Below are 17,392 nucleotides of genomic sequence, written 5' to 3'. Positions count from 1 at the left end.
AACGATTCTAATAAAAAAACTGCTTTAGGTGATCTCTAAAATAGGTTGGAGTAGTACTAAATGAACACAGGATTCTATCTATCTTATATTATACAGGGACTGCTAGACATGAGCAATACAGGCTCTCTGGAACTTAACATCCTTGGCTGAAACATTCAAATTTGTATTTCTATATTCATTGCTGTTTTTAAGCACCAAAATAAAAGTACTGTCATGTATTGAAGGTAGTCTGTTTTCTGAAATACTAAGTCAACTATGTGTAAATGTCCAGATATGAACTCAGGTGCCTCTCTTGAGGACCCCAGCTGTTAACAAATAGAAAAAAAAAGAATGGATCTCTCATTTTTCTGTAGCTCCTCTTGGTGCACACTGTCTTTTAAGTATTTTTGTGGGTTTTTTCCAATGAGGGAAAATAATTGCTCAAGTTACATTGGTAAGCTAGATGTATGGGAGGTCTGAACAACAATGTGCCTATCTAATGGATCTCTGTCATATCTGTTGCTAGGTAAGCACAGCATTTACCAGAAAGGTAAATGAAATGTCATACATTAATGGATATTTCATCAAGTTTGCTAGACTAGATGGAAATTGGGTTAAGGAAACTGATAGCCAGTATGCGTGGGTTGAACTTGTTCAAATATGTGGCAAAACCTGTGTTTGCTGGTTGACCAAATTCCACAAGATTAATTTCAATTAGATCTTCATTCGTAAGTTTTGGAACCTTTCTTTGTGTTATGTAATTAAAATACATGACTGACTTTTCTAGTAGTTGTTACACTGAGGTTTTAAGATTTATTTAACTCAATTTTGTCTTATACAATGAGACATTGTTGCACTGACAGAATTTAGGTTCTATGGCAGCTGCTTGAACTTAATGGCTAGAATTATCTGAATGTGTACAACCTGGAAAAAGCAGCTTATAAGTCATAAACTGAAACTATATGGGTTTAAGAGCCAAAAGCTTAGAGAATTTTTGCACCTTCTGTAAGGCTTGAACTGTATTGTTAAATGACAATTTATGTCACTGGTTAAGACAGGATGATGTGATCATGAACCTAAGTTATTGTGAAAAGCACTCTTTGATCATTTTTCTGGTATGATAATTCCTTCCACTGTTCTAATTTAATTCATCACTGCCTTTGATATGTATATTCATCTATTTATATCATTTACGTGAAAAATAATAAAACTTCCTTAAAAATAATGAAAAAATTGGCAAATACCTCTTCAAAGGCAAGTGGCTTTTAATCAAAGTATCCTCTGCCATTCTAACCTGTTTTGCCTGAATTACGATATTATGTGTAATGAATGAAAAATAAATAGGAACAAATGCAGTCTCCCAACAACATATTGTATCCTCTTTTTCTCCTTTTTTTTTTTTTTCTATTTCTCTCTGTTAAACAATTCATAAAAGATGACTTGAATTGCAGCTGAAATATTACATGGTTTTGCCTTGCATAGAGTTCTGCAGTACCCGAAATGCTAAACTCATCTCAGGTACCATCCATGCTATTTTCAGTGAAGCCTCTGTGACTTAAATAAAACACTGGGCAGAAAATTAGGTAAAATATGAGTATGGTTCCTGATGTGTATCCACATCAGCCATCTTTGTAAAATCTTTGAATATTGCATGGTCACTGTCCTCTAAAGAAAAACAAAATATTATACATTCTGATTCTTTCCACATACTTTCCATGAAGTCAGCCAGCTTTGGCTGGATGACAACAGCCTAAAGCTAGTGAGATATGAGAATAGACCTAAGTTGATCTTAGGGCTTCATCCTGGCTTGTCTCTCCTAGAGTAGGAACCCACTCATGCTTGTGCTAGTGAAAATAATGATCTCAAGGTTTTTCTTCCAGTCAAAAGTGAATCAGTCTGGAGAAGAGACTCACACGTGGTGTCAGGTGCATTTCGGAGAGATAATCTTGAAGTACCCTAGCTGCTACTAAATCCAGTTCCTTTGTAAATACTTTCAGAATTTAAAAATCTTTCTTCTCAGGATTTAAAACTGAATGACTGGCATTAGCATAAATAGATGATGTTATAATCTCAGCAACATCAAGGCATTTCTATAATATGCTGTCTCTGAGTTCTCTTGGTTTATCTACTTACTCAAATCCAAATTATAACTTTATCTTCAATTTTTTTTTTCTTTTTAGATTTTTACAGAATTGCTGAGGTAGTTTAGGAGGGGATATACATGATCTTTAACCAGACTCAACTCAATACCAAACTGAGTTTTAATCTACAATGGAAATAGTTGCATTGCCCTTTATTTTTAAAAAAGTTTGGTTTTCACGTCTTCTTTACCGAGACATAATAAAGATTTTCCTGCTTTGTGTACTTGAAGGTATGGCTATATTAACCAAGCCAATGATAAAAATCCAGAAAGAAATGGAATTACTGAACAGTGTATAGGATTTTGTACCATTATGTACAACTATTTCTGAAAAATATTTTCTGATATTAGAAATGGAAAACCACCCTAAAGTATCATTTTTTATTATATCTTATGTTATTATGCTGGGATATTATCCTTCATCTTTTATCTCCTCCTTTTTTGAATCAACTTGTATTTTCTATAGAAGATAGGAAATGAAGAGGCTGGGTTAGTCTGCTGCTATTCAAACTAAACTATGTTGAAGTCTTCATGATGGCAATGCAGAATAATTTCCTTATAAGTTCTTTGGTAATATAAGTATTGGTTTACCTGTCCTGCTTTTGCATTTTCACAAACAAATGTTTCATAGTAGTTGGCAAACTCTGGCGCATGATCATTTATGTCTAAAATCCGAATGAAGACAGGTATCTGGCTACTTTGTTTAGGATTATCTGAAAAAATAAAATTATTTATATTACAATACAAAGAGATATGTAAAGAAAAATAATCCAATATATTTTTTCCAATAGATATTATAGATGTTCTATTTTCTTGATTATACTAAAACAATTATATTTCATTTTCTGCTGACATACATTGCATATACATAAAAGTCCTATTTATATTTGGAACAAGTTTTTCTATTATTATATATACATACATATATATATATAAATAATATAAAGTGTGCTTAAATTGATTTGCATTAAAAACAGGTCACTGAGTTCTTATGGAGTTGTATTCTATATATCAGTACAGCAAATGATTCATTGCAAAAGTTGTTTCATGAGGTTGAGCTGTTAAGAACACTCACCTTTTCCTCCAGCACAAACATAAACCCACAAAAAACCTTTCTCCCCTAACTGTAAAAAAACAAACAGTAAAATGACATATAAGGATATGATCATCCATCACTCTTCACAAACCTCCATACTCAAGGTATTGCCAGAGAGGATTCTCGCACTATACCTATTGGAAATGTAGAACATGTTTGACCAAAGAATGAAAAGCATTTAAAAGGAAAAGAAAAAAATATGTAATTTTTTCTGAAAATGGGGATATGATTCATCTCTCCATATGACCCAACTCCCAGACTCTTAAGCACATTGACTCCGGGGGAATCTATATGGAGAATAATGGAAGGGAGAAAAGTTTTTCAAATCCATGTCTGTTTTCACCTTTGATGACTGTTGCCTCGGAAAAAGGCTAGGCAAGAGACATCCATATCTAAAAGTATCTAACATAATAGTAAAGAATCCAGGTGAAAGATTAGGCCCAGGTTTTACTTCAGACATAGAAGGCAAAGTATTTCCTCTAGTCTTGGCTTCAAACAAAGCCATTTTCTGAGATAAGGTAAATCAGTTGAGGTAAAGTGTAATTTGTTCCTGTTTACAGAGATTGTTTTGACAATGAATTTCTATGTCATGGACTTTTTTTTTTTTTTCCCCTTTCCCCAAGGATTTTCCCAAAGACTTAGCTTGGGATAGAGCCAGTGCATCACACCTGCACCAAATTATTTGATATGAATTCTCAGGGAACCTTGTCTAATATATACTGTGCATGGTTTTGTTGAGCCCGAGAATTCCAAAGTATCTTTTAAAAAATGGGCAAAACATATCTTAAAATAATAAATTGGACTTTTAGATGTGTGTCTAAAGATGTCTTGTCTATTGATAATATCTGGATAAGGGCAAAACTAATAAAACAAGATAAGCCATAGATACTGTAGAATTTAATTCTTTTCTCAGTTCAAATATTCTTCTGAAATAAATTTTATCTTCAACTTACTGATTTCAGTTGCTATGACAGTGATGTTGTGCCAGGGAGTTTCTTCTCGGTCAAGTGGCTTTGAGAGGAATAAGGATCCATTTCCTGAATAGATGTTGAATATTCTGTCAAGGTCAGTGTGTCGATCTACAGAATATCTGTCAAGATACGGTACAATTGAGCATCACTATCTCCTGGTGCAGTCTCCAGTTTAGCTTACAGCCACCTCTAAATGTTTTCTAATTTTAACTGTGCTTAGTCAAGAATGTTTTCTTTACAACTAACCTAAGCTTTCCCATAGTTGCCTGCATGCTACAAATACTTAGAAACAATTTTAAGGCTAGTGAGCAGGATGAAGAATAAATTATTATGTGGGCAGATTTTAGACTGATAACTGAAACTATATTTTAGCTCATAAAGTGGATTCTAGAAGAACAACTAAAAGTGAATATTTTTAGATAAGATTTTTTTGCAGATTAATTGTTTCTTAGAGAACTTTGTCACCAAAGGACACATACTAAAGACATAAGGAATATCAAGTTATAAAAAAAATATTTTTGAGATGTCACAAGGACCACCGAACTCAACAGAAAAATCTTTCAATTAGTTGTTCTTTTGGATGAAATGTCTTCAAATCTTGTTTTATGATACTTGCTTTTGCTTTGTTCTTACCCAGTAAGGAAAGACTTGTTTTACAGATGTTTTTTAATTAGTCTAGTAGTTGGCAGTCATCATCAGGTTAAATTGAGATTTTATACATATTTTACTTAAAAATATTTTATTCTCTTCCTTCTTTCACACCTTCTACCTCAAAGCATACTGCTGCAGGACATAGAAGGCTTGTTCAGAAATGCAGAGATCAGTTTTCATAATCACTTGCAGGGTAAATACACAGATTTAAGTGCTGTGTTTGCCACTGCAGATAGTAATAGCAGATTGGTAACAATTACAGCAATTTCACAGTGCTGAACTCTTACCTCTAATTGTTATGACTCTAGCAATCATTTCTTATTCAATCTACTGTGATCATTAAATAGTTAAGCTATGGAATACAGATGTTATGTACAGAAGTCTGACAGTTATCAAGCATCAGGGAGAATAGAAATACACCATTCTGAGTGTTTTACATGGTATAAAAGCATAATTTTCTGAACAGTTTGGTGAAACTACTAGAACATGCTGGCAGTTAAATGCTGACATCTCCTTTCTTTTCACCTGGTGTCTATAGACTGTTCTTCAAAAGCATTGTCTGCACTGTTCATTGTGTTAATTGTATTAGCCTTCACAAGTTCATGTAGATATTTCCTTGTTCAACACTTTTTAACAGCGTCCATGTGCTTAATTGCCCAAACAGCCTCTTAATACCTTGCACTCTCATCACTCTCTGTGAGTGAGACTTGACCCATATCTAAAGAATTTTATACTGTGTAATGGCTTACTTTATTGCATTCTTTGCTACATCTGGATCTTGGGCTAAAACCTGCCCAATAATGCTTCCTTCCTTGGCATCTTCATCTACCTCTATTAAATACCAGGGTCTGCTGAACACTGGAGGTTCATCAATGTCTTCAACAGAAATTTTGACCAAAGCCGTATCTTTGAATGGCCCCAGCTGAAGAAAACGAGGATCAGGATGAGTGTTGGTTGCTTCTACTCTTAGGGTATATAGCACCTTGTTTTCAAAATCCAGATGCTGAGGAGTAAATAATAATAATAAAGAAAATTATATCACTTTACAAAAAGATGTAAGTTTTACAGCATTGAACAAAAGTTTTTTTAGGAACAAAAGCTCTAAATTTTAATCAATCTTGGGGAAGATGGAGTGTATTAAGTTTTATTCTAGTCATTAAAATAATAAGGATTATTATAGGATAGCAAGGCAACTATGATCCCTCTGCCTGTTAATTGTTCAGGTTTCATTTTTTTTCTGAAAAAAACAGGAGGCTTTGACCTATATAAAAATAGAAAGAAAGAAACAGGGAAGTTTTACTCAGTCCACAACAAGGAGTTGTGTAAAGTCTAGTTTGTCTCATCTAACTGGCAGTAAAAAGAGCAATTATTCCAGTTCTTAAATGCTATCTGTCATATTTACCTTTTCTTTACTCTTCCCCCATTAGTATCTACCCTTGCCTGTTTGGTACTAGGAGCAACCCAGACTTGACCCTGATCTTAATGTTCTGCAGTGAAAAGAAAATCTATGAAGTCTGATTTTCAATCTATGTGACATTGACATCATGCTTATCCATATATACATATGTATATAGATGTTCATACATACATATACATAAAAAAGTATACATCTTTCCAAATATGTTTATAGATCTATATTTTATTTATATGCAGGTATCAATTAATGTTACTGATATATTTAATAACACTAGAATCAAAAAGTGTTCAGAGTTTAACAGGATGAATTCTGAAAAGCAACCAATAAATCTATCAGAGATGGTATTTTAAAATACATTTCTGTGAATATCTTTGCGCTTTGAACTTTCATTGACATCATATGTAACAACTGAAGTATCACCAAGACTGGACTTAAACCAAGACCGATTTTAGGTACTGGAGATAACTGGCTGTTGGACAGATCAGAGAGGGAGAGTTTAGCCTTGGATGTGTAAATTCATGAAACTCCAGGTAAGCCTCCCACCCTTCCAAGTCTTACCACAACAATCAGCTGATAAACCCCACTGTGAACTGAACCTCTCCAGGTTTTCACAGCCCTAATTTGAAAGTACTGTGTGTGAGGCTCTATATATTGAACAGACAGCAGCCACTGAAATATTGCTTTATGTGAAGTGACATGCCAGTAAATTTCCCTTGAGACTTGAAAATAACAGATACCTGCTGAAGAAAGAGAAGAACGAAACTAATACAACAGCTCCTTGGTAGCCTGACCCCTTGTGAGATCTACCCTCCCTTCCCCTGGAAAAAGAAAAATAACTGTAACACCTGAAGAGCTAAGTACATATAAAAGAGAGGGAGAAAAAATAAACCTTTTTGACAGTTATAATCCCTTCCTGTGTGTCCTTGTCAGTGATGATATCAAACATGTCTGATCCATCCCCATTGGAGATGCTATACTCAATCTCTGCATTTTCTCCCACATCGGGGTCATTGGCTTTAATTCTGCCAAGTGGAGTCCCAGGTGGTGCAGATTCAGGAGAGCTGAACTGGTAGGAGCCTGGAAGAGTGAAATCAAACATTTATTGTTTTCAGAAACTTTTTTTCTGAATAAAAACCATCTTCAATTTCACCAAGATTTTTTACGTTACTTGAAGTTCCCAACACTTTAAGAAAAATGCTGTTAGCCATCACACTAAACTTTAAAACGGGATTCAGAGTTGATTGACAAACTGTCACAAAAAGTTCAAATTATTCTTCAAAGCCATTGAAGACTGTGCTTTTTTTCTTTTTTCTTTTTTTTTTTCAGTTTTAAGGGACAAAGGAGCTATACAGTAAGGTACCAGTTCTTACCCTGATTATTAACACTGTATATTTTTTTTTCTCTAGAAACGTTCCTAGACATATTCAGAAATAGGAGACAATTTTGTTTTGTTTTCTCAAGGTACAATAGTTGTAGAAATCAGTGAGGATTTGGAAAAAACACTAAAATAGAATAACCTTTAATTATTTTGAAATATATTCAAGTAAGTGTTCTGTTTGAAAATAATTCATTAATCTCTTTTTGATAATACATACTAAAGAGTCATGGTAGAGAGCATTTGGATACACGTTCGTGTTAATTGCTATTGCTATTTTTATAATCAGAGTCTTCTAGAAAGAAATCTGGTGACACAGACATTTTCCTCTTTCTTGTATGCATGAAAAGTGAATTCATATGTATTTTCTGACAACATATGTAAAAAAAAAACAATTGTAAAGACATGCTGTAGCAGAAAAGGTATTAATCAGAGGCATTTTTTAACCAGTAAGAAGCAGACACTGAAGAAGTTTCATCATTAGCAAGACAAAAAAAATTCTAAATGTGTATTTTCTGTTATTTGTTACCAAAAAAATGTAAAAAAAAAATCTGATGGGTTAAGATTTTGTACATAACATGCCGGAATCTGATGTTTCTTCTGATCTGTTTTTTCATGTAAATTCATATTACTTAATTGAGTGAAGTAGTAGCATTGGAGAAATACCTTAAGACAAAATTAGCACCTAATAAAATGTACAACCCTTGTCCAAAGAATCCAATAAGAGCACATATAAAGTTTATTGACTTGTAGTGAAGTACAGTCAACTCTCTTTCTTTCAACAACCCTATTCCCTATATTTACGTGTCCTTTGCCTTTTAAGACACTAAGAGGGTCCTGAATATTCCATTTAAAACAAGGAATATTTCAGACTGCTGAGTGCAGAATGAGTTTCTGTCCCCAGTTGTAAAGACTAAGCACAAAAGAGAGTCACTGAAAATACCCTATATTTATACAGATGTGTAGCAAAATGGAAGCTAATGCCTGATGCTAAATTGTGATTGCTGTTACAAATTCAAAGTTATAAGTGAAAACTCAGCAGTGGCCTGTTTGACTGCAATCCACACAGGCTAAAATGCATATTTTTCCCTTAAACCAGTCTGCAAATGGGATGAAGGTAGGATTCCTGGCAGCTAAAACATGAGTTTGAAGCCTTGAACCCTTGACAAATTCAGTCATTTGGCAGCTGAGCCAGAAATACCAAAGGAACAGATTCAATCATGGTACTTATTACTCCTTCCAGATGAATACCTCCCTTTAGTGCTTTTCGTTTGAAAGCATTCCTATTTTTGTGGTGCTGTGTGAATGCTACACATTTTTGGCATGTGAAATGGCTATTTGGTTTCGAGTACAGTAGAATTCAAAATGTGTAAGGTTTTCATTATAGTACCATTTAAATTCCATTTAGGCCTATATGTCTCCTAATTTTCCACAACTCCTTTCAGGAAACAAAACAAAACAGAAAATGCTTCTTAACACAGTCTGAGCAACCAGTACTTCACAGTGCTATTTTGCTTTCTCCTGTCCCTCTAAAAAATTAATTTTTGTCTCTTAAATACCTTGATATTAACTGGTGTTGTTTTCAACTGCCATTGACTCTCTATTTTTGACAACATTTTCACTTACTATTGCCTCACATAAGAGAAAATGGAAGACAAATGTTTTTGTAAAAAGCAAACTTCCACAACAGATAATTTTTTGAAGATGTGCCCCTCTTCATAACTACCTAAAAAGAAGTCAGATCTGCCAGATATTCCTCTATCTTTGATTTCCTAGAAAGTGTTAAAAACCACCCTTCTGACAAGAAAGAAAATGAGTGGGAAGGGTTACCACTGAATTTGAAATTGCGGCATTGGAAAATCCCACAGCAGGCCTTCTGTAGGCCATGCAATCTGTTTCAGTGATGTTCAGAGCGGAACACTACAGAGAATATTGTATGAGGCATCAAATTGTGTAAATTTTTCTAAAAAGTACCCATCCCAAAGCTTTTTGAAATAATCAGAAAAACTTTCGTAGACATGAGGTTTCAGTTAATTTTGAAAGAAGAACATCGTAAGGAACACAGGCTAAGGAGACTGGAAGCCTTAAATTATTTTGCAGTTCTCTATGTTCTTCTTTCTTTATTTTATCTTATTTTACTTATTTTATTTTATTCAGTAGTGAGGGTTAAAATGCAATGTGCTACATTATAATTTAGGTTCAAGTATTCCTATTTGCCAAAATATTATAGGCTACATCATGCTATACATGTTTAAAAAGTGTCTCCTCATGAAGTCGAAGTTTGGTTAAAAATTGCTGTTTGAGTTTGCCCTGTGAAGGTGATTCTCATCAAGTGAACTCTGAATGTGAATTCAAATTATCATTTCTTTATGAGGGTTGCAGTACTTCCCCTCCCCTCTTTTCTTTTAAAGTAATGTGTTATCATGGATAGAGATTAAAAGATTAATTTATAATTCCAAGGATCCATTCTTCCATACTGTCAGAATTTACCAAATTTTTTTTTTTTTTTTTTTTTTTTAATCCACAAGAGGTTGAAGAGTTTGTGCTGTTCTGGATGTACTTATTGCCATGGTACTGAAGTGCTTTTCAAATCTGGGAGAGCATTTTCTAAATCAGCTCTTTGTTCAGTCCTTAGTGGATCTGTAAAGAGAGCCAGGTCCCTCATCAGTGTGAACAAGCAATTCAAATTTTATTATGTGGACATTTTTCTGGTTGGCACAGAACCGAGGCTGTAAATTTCTCCTGTCTGCAGCCTATCAAACAGTTATCAGACACTGACTGTAATAACGTGAGACTGGATTTAAACACTGGCCAAAGATAAAAAGATCTGGAGTGTGCTACTCTGAAGCTTTCTGTATTGTGAGCTTTCTGCTATTTGCCATTTTTTTTCTTCTACAGAGGAATTTTTAAAAACCCAACATTATTGTGTCAGACTGGCCTAGATTATCAAAACTATTCAAGAACTGAACACAGATTACGAGTACCTAAAGTAAATGCTTAGACTGCCAGCAGAACATTCCACCTGATCAGCTCTGCCTGTGCAAGGCAGAATATTAGAAAACCTGTGACATATTTGCTTGCCTAAATATGTGGAGCTAAAATTGTTTCCAAGAACAGAATTTTATATTTTGTAGTTAAATTCCTCTTAAGTCCCTGCAGTTGGCCTAAATTATTGTTACAGTTTATATTTCTATAAGCAGAGTAAGAATGAGAAACAAATTTATCATTCCAACAAATAATTTGATATTAAAAGATGTAGGCAGACATTCCTGTTGGCCCTAATAGTGCTGCAACATAAACAGACACAGCAGTCAGTAAGTGCTACAAAAAGAGTGATGAAAAAGAATCTTCCAGATGGCCAAAGCAAACCAGCTGATTGTTGAGAGTTCTTTGGAAAACCAAACTATTAGATGCTCCATACTCTGGGGGAAGCGAGGTGGATTGTCGTTGACATCAGTCAGTGTGATGTTCACGGTGGTGGTCCCTGATAATCCACCCATCTGGCCACCCATGTCTTTAGCCTGGATGACCACTTGGTACTGCTCCCTGTTTTCTCGGCTCATGTCCGGTAAAGCAGTCTTGATTATGCCTTGAAGGAGTGAAAAAAAAAAAAAAAAAAGAGCAGTGAAGGAGAAGCACCATCGACTTTAATCTCAGAGCTCTTAAATGGATTCGTGTCAGATATACTGCGCAGATGATAATCCATAGCAATCACAACAAGGTATACTGCAATAAGCCTTGCAATCTATGGCTGCTTTAACATGATTTTAAGAAAAAAGAGAAAAAATATGTAACAGATGCATCATTTATTGTTTTTGTCGTGCTAAATCGATTTGATTATTCTTTTAATGACAAAAATATTAATATGTTCATTGAATTAATGACATTTTTCAGTTTCTATCCCCAGTTATTATTTTAATATATTGTGTAACCTCCAACTCGGGTGACATTTTGATATTATACCACAAGGCTGAACTCTAAAAAGCTCAGGATTCATTATTCTGGGCTGTAATAGATCATTGATTGTAGTGCTCAGTGATGGACACTGTAAGTCAGCTGGGGCTATAGCTAAAAAAGAATTGGACAAAACTCGAAAATTAATTTTAAAAAGTCTTTTTTGGGGTGTCCAATTTTAAAAATTTCATAACTGTAATTTACATGTCTCAAACATTTTTACAGTACACAAAAAGAATACGGGTCTCAGGTGAGAAAACCAAAAGTGGTGCTGTACACCACTTTTCATTAAAGTGGGCATGCACAGGTTTTCTTTTAGAAAACCAAGTAGAGATTTTTATTTTTATTTTTATTTTTATTTATTTTTATTTTTATTTTTATTTTTTTATTTTTATTTAGAAGGGTGGTGGCTTTTTAAAGCTGGAGTGATGAGAGCTTTCTCTTGTGAAGTGGGAAAATTTAAACATAGTGTTCTTTTCTGCTTGGAGGATTCACACCCCTACCCTTTCTTTCTCAAAAGAAGGCTCTCATTTTAGGCTCGATTTGATATTATGCAGAAGAAAAAAGGCAACCCTGGAAAATTTCTTCTAGCAAGTGACTGAAAGAGAAAAAAACTTTGCAGCTGAGGGGTTATGACATTTATGTCTGATCCAGGATTATCAGGTTCTGATTACCATACCTAGGCTTGTTAATACATGTAATACGAAACAGCAAATTGGATTAAAATGAAAAATAATCTCTGAACCAAAGATGAGAGTCCAGGCCTTTCCCAAACAGTCTGCCTGCCCAAACACCTGCTTCCATCAGTTATTGTCCGTGGGGTACCGGTCCTGTTTTCCTGTTCATGCCTGGTAAAGATGTTTGAGTAGGGGACTCAAGAAATAGAAAAAAAGAGAGGGATTGAAAAAAGGGAGAAAAAACCAAACACTTTTATTCAAGGCAAAATCCTTATGCTTCCTTTTAAAATTGTAGCCTTGTGATTCATTATCTTTTGCATACTATGGCTTTGCTGTATTTAGAAAAAGCCAAATCGTTTAAAAACAAAGATAGCCATCATCTGAGCACTTTCAATGGATTAGGAACTTCAGTGATTCTGGGCAGAGTTGCACTTAAATTCGCAATTCAGAAACCAGAATAGTTTTGGTAACATGCAGGAAAACCTAGAGCAATGCCTGCTGACTCTTGAGTGCCTTAGGAACAGGTATCTGGAAGGGGGGAGTTTGTGGTTGCATCTTTCTTTTCTGAACCCTAATTTTGAATTATAAATATCTAAAATTCACACTTTTTTTTTAGTTTGTATTTGTCTCTTATCCAACTTACTGCATAACAGTGAAAAAGTCTTCATGCTTTACAGCTTGAAAACATTAATGATTCTTGCTTCAGTTCTCATAACTCTGGAAATCAGAATGCAGGTTCAAAAAGCAACTTAAGTTAAAAATTTTCAGTGGTCAGGAATCTATTCCAAACTTTTAGAAATTTTTAACTACCTGTGAGTTGTTTTTTTTTTTTTTTTTTTACCTTATAGTATGAAAATGTCCAGTTCCTAGTTACATTTCTTAAAGGTAAACAGATGAAATTTCCAGAAACTTGTGTAAAATAGGCTTGTGACTAATTTTGATGATTCTTTGGACCCTTTACAGTATTTTACACCTTTTTTAAACTGTTGACCTTTACATTTAACAATCATCTTCGGGAAATCATACCAAGTAAAGCAATTCTTCCGCAATAATATTATTTTAACAGAAAAGGCATACTTTTATTTTGGTTCCAGTTTTCATTCAATGAAAGGGTATCAGCTTTGTGTCAAGTCATATGTCTGTTCCAGAACTGAAATGGAAGTGAAAAGTAACTTGATCCCTGCATCCTGTCTCTGTTACTGCAGACAGTGAGACTGAATGAATTGCTAACCTGTTTCTGGATCCACTGAGAAATATGGCTGTCCCTGGAGGATGCTGTACACCACTTTGGCACTGTTCCCGTAGTTCGCATCATCTGCGTCTGTGGCTGTCACCTGAATAACAGATGTACCTAAATGGGTACCAAGCAAAGAATCAGCAGATTTTAGGAAGGTATCTACTTCTTGCAAACATACAGTTGTTGCAGTATTGAATTCAGTAAGAAATCAAACATCATCCAGTGGACAAATCCAGAGTTATCCTACTCAGGAGAAACTAAAATAAAATCACATCTTCCTCATAACTAGACTTAAAATCATTAACACTTAAGATTCATGCTTCAGTTTAACGTGAACAAACACACAGGGACTGACACATCTTTGAAACCCAACACAGCATTAGGGTTTTTGGTGATCAAATAGATTTGAAGATTGTTCTCTAGTAATAATATGACCTCAGCTGAAACTGTTCACTTAAAGGTTTGGTTTAATCAATAAATAAATCTAAAGCAAATTTTCCCATACTCATTTTCTGCTTAGATGGCAAACTCCAAATACCTGAATTCTGAATAAATAAAAAATTTTGTCTCATCATGAACTGATTTTTGAGATTCTCTTAAAAATAGATTGGTTTCACAATAAGAAATTATGTTTGTGGGGTTTTGTTTGTTTATTTATTTGCTTTTTCTCTCTCAGTCAAAGTTATCCACTTATTTGGCAAATAAAAGACATTAAATGTTACTGTCATTTTTTCAGCATTCATTTATTTTGCTTGACAATAGTTTACCCTTGTCCTGTGATCATAAAGAAGGCAATATAGTTTATATGGGATTATGAGCACTGTGAGCCAATACATTTGATGTAGTTTATGGGTCAGAAGCAAATAAAAAGAAAGGCTTTTTACAGAAAGCTTCTGTCAAGCCTTTCTTAGAAAAGCACAAAGCTGTCCTTCACAAGCTTTTATATCTTAGCACTTCTCAAGATTTCAGAATGCATTTTGCTAACACAAATATCTCGATAAATGTAGGCAGTCCAGTAGCTAGAGGTGTAAAGGTGCTCAACTCCTTGCCAGGGCAAGAAGGCTGACTGAGAAGAAGCTCTTTACCCTACTTCTGGCTTTTCTGTTTGGGTTGTTTTTTTTTTTTTGTATCTCACTTTCTTTGAAAGAAAAAAGTCTAGTGAGCACTGTCCACTTAATTAATGCTATTCCCTATTACTCTTCTTCTACAACTTCAGTCTCTCTAGATTGAAGTTCACCCAGATAGCTCGCAGTCAAATGTCTGTCTTGTCTATAAGTTTAGAAGATCCTCATTTACCTGTTATTAATGTCATTGAAGTGAATAATTTCTGCTGTCGCTTTTCAGCATATTCCAGGGATTGGAAAAAGTAGAAATCCAGAGTAATCAAAACAGATTTGTGAGAGCACATTATTATTGGGTACAGTTAGATGCAACTATTTTTTCATAGAACGTAATACAGCTCTACAAATAATAGTTTTACCTACACAACAATTCCCAGTATTTCAGGTTATCTGCAGAGCATGTCAAGAGAGGAGGAATACTTCTCTCTCTGCAATAGACCACCAGAAAAACGTTGTAAAAATGCTTTGTCACAAATCATCAAACTCTGAAGAGAATTTTTGCCATCAGCTCTCCAGATTACTTTTTGCCTGGTTAAACAGTTGGAGGTCTTCTGTGTGCCGAGCTGAGCTGTTAAGATTATCCCAAAGAAGTGAATATTTAAGGACATCATTATCACTAACAGTGTCCGGCAGAACTGCTCATCTGCACAAAAAGTGAAGACAATTATTTGAGAATGTTAAAATTCCATTAGTCCTGCTTTCAGAGAAGCAAGTAAGTTAAATCCCCTGCCTCCTTAAGATGAATAGGGAAAGAAAAGTCAATATCCCCTGCTAGCCTATAAAAAACATAATCAGTAGAATCATATGCTTATATTGTATGACATTGTAGCATATAGAAGTTAAAAATCAAGAGGAATTTAGATGTCCATCCCCAAAAAACCAAAGCAACCTAAATACCTTAATTAGGAAAGGTTATTGCTGTGGCCTCCTGATCACTGTCATGGGACTGACACAGAAGCTGGAGTATGGTTATAGTAACCAAATGCACAATAATGTTCTTTCTTTCTTTCCCTAGTTCACTGTTTTGATGAAAAGAAAAAATGCTGAATTTGTTTTGAACTTTTTTATTTTTCTTTTTTTTAAGACAATTATTAGAGAGCTTAAGGCAGTCTTTGGGAGACTTCTGTGTTTGTCTCATTGGAATATCTATCTTTGTTTCCTGAGGCTCAAGTGTCATATAATTATGGCTGTTGAGGAGAGTAGAGAAGATGTAACCCTACAGAAACTTTTCATGTGGTGAAAACATAGTATTACAAAGCTCCTTCTTCTGTTAAACTAATAGTACAGCTGGGAAAAGTTATTAACAAGAGTATATCCTCAAAAAATTCAATGTCAGCAGGCAGTTAACTCTCTTCTCTGCCAACAGTCTGCTGTGTCATAAAGAAGGATGCTCACAAATGATAGACAGTACTTATGCAACTTTCTTTCACAAGGTAAGAAACTTCTCTTAGCTTTTTGGGTCAGAAACGACAGTGAAATAAAGGCAATGAAATAAAGGAACTCAAAGTTAATTATGTAATATTTGGTAAAGAGGCAAAATCAGTCTGGAACTTTTTAATCAAAGAAAAGTATGCTTTATATTTACCCCACTTGAATGGTACCCACAGTACGATCTATTTATTTATTTGTTTATTTATGGTCTAGATTACCTCACAAGCAGCCTCTTACCACATTTGTCAGCAGAAATCAGCTTGATTAAAAGTACGAATAGGCTGTCTGGATGAATACAGCAGGAGTGAAGGAAGGAAGTAGAGTCTGAGAAGAACTGGGGGTGGGGGAATCTATTTTAATGTTTACCTTTGTTTCTCACTATCCAACTCTATTTTTAATGTGCAATAAATTAAATTAATTTCCCAAGTGAAGTCTGTTTTCATCCTTATGGTAACTGATAGGTAATCACTCACTCTCTATTTCAACCCATGAGCTTTTCCATTTTTCTTTTCTTTCCCAGTTTTGTTGAGGAGGGGGAGTGAGAGAGCAGTTGGGTGGGTTTCTGTGAGCCAGCCATGATCAAATGTGCCACAGAGCAAATTGGTGTGAAGGATGACAGAGAAAATGTGAGAATAACTACAATAGCAGTCTAAGTAGTGATAACATCACCCTTCTGCAAAGCAAAGTTCTCAAGAGGTATGTCATCTTTTTTTTTTTTTTTTTTTTGTTTTGAGTCTGGAAGCTTAAGCACTTTGATACCATATCTGTTTTATGATATTTGGGGTCCTAATGTAGGGGCAGAAAAATGCAGAAAGTAAATTTTGAAGGTAACCTGAGAAAAGACAAATCTATACTAAATCCGTGTAAGTAGTGGTTCTGTGTGTGTTTCTGTGTGCATAAATTTTCATGTAAGTGCAAGTAAAAATGTAGAACCCAAAAAGGAAAACTATTAGAGCCAGAGAGAGCGTCACTTCATATCTAGGAAGTGTCAGAACTGAGTGTCATGAACACAGATTACTAGAACTCATGAAGGGTGAGACATAAGTTTGAAAAACCACTGCAACATTTGAAATGAGAATGCTTTTATGAATTAAGTTTAAAATTCTTTCTATTCCTTTCTGCTATTTAGTGTTGGAAAGAGTCCTTCCGGTATAATTAGGTCTCCCAGCATAATACCAGAGTCCATTGCAAAACTGAAGAAAATAGCTTAAAGAGGATTGTTGTAGTGGAAAAGAGGTCTTCCACTAGATGAGACAGGCACATATTTTGCTACCTTTTCATGTGAAGTCATGCTGTTCAGCATGCAACTCTTGTTCCTACTTGGCTCCTTTGGCTGACACGAA

The 17,392-nt window shown here is 34.7% G+C and overlaps 1 protein-coding gene across 3 annotated transcripts in view; it reads right to left on the bottom strand.

The window, feature by feature from the left end:
* CDH9 (cadherin 9) overlaps positions 1–17,392 on the bottom strand; it is a 98,061-nt gene that overhangs the window by 11,195 nt on the left and 69,474 nt on the right. For all 3 annotated transcript variants that reach the window (XM_020584679.2, XM_010400170.4, XM_039548973.1), the window contains 6 exons: positions 13,492–13,611; positions 11,051–11,218; positions 7,144–7,331; positions 5,587–5,840; positions 4,169–4,305; positions 2,711–2,832 (listed from right to left, as the gene is read on the bottom strand). In XM_020584679.2, coding sequence (XP_020440268.1) covers positions 2,711–2,832; positions 4,169–4,305; positions 5,587–5,840; positions 7,144–7,331; positions 11,051–11,218; positions 13,492–13,611 — 989 coding nt within the window. The remainder of the gene's footprint in view (positions 1–2,710; positions 2,833–4,168; positions 4,306–5,586; positions 5,841–7,143; positions 7,332–11,050; positions 11,219–13,491; positions 13,612–17,392) is intronic.

This window comes from Corvus cornix, chromosome 2, assembly GCF_000738735.6.
Source record: "Corvus cornix cornix isolate S_Up_H32 chromosome 2, ASM73873v5, whole genome shotgun sequence".
NCBI classification, from domain to species: domain Eukaryota; kingdom Metazoa; phylum Chordata; class Aves; order Passeriformes; family Corvidae; genus Corvus; species Corvus cornix.
This window is presented reverse-complemented; position numbering and strand designations above follow the sequence as displayed.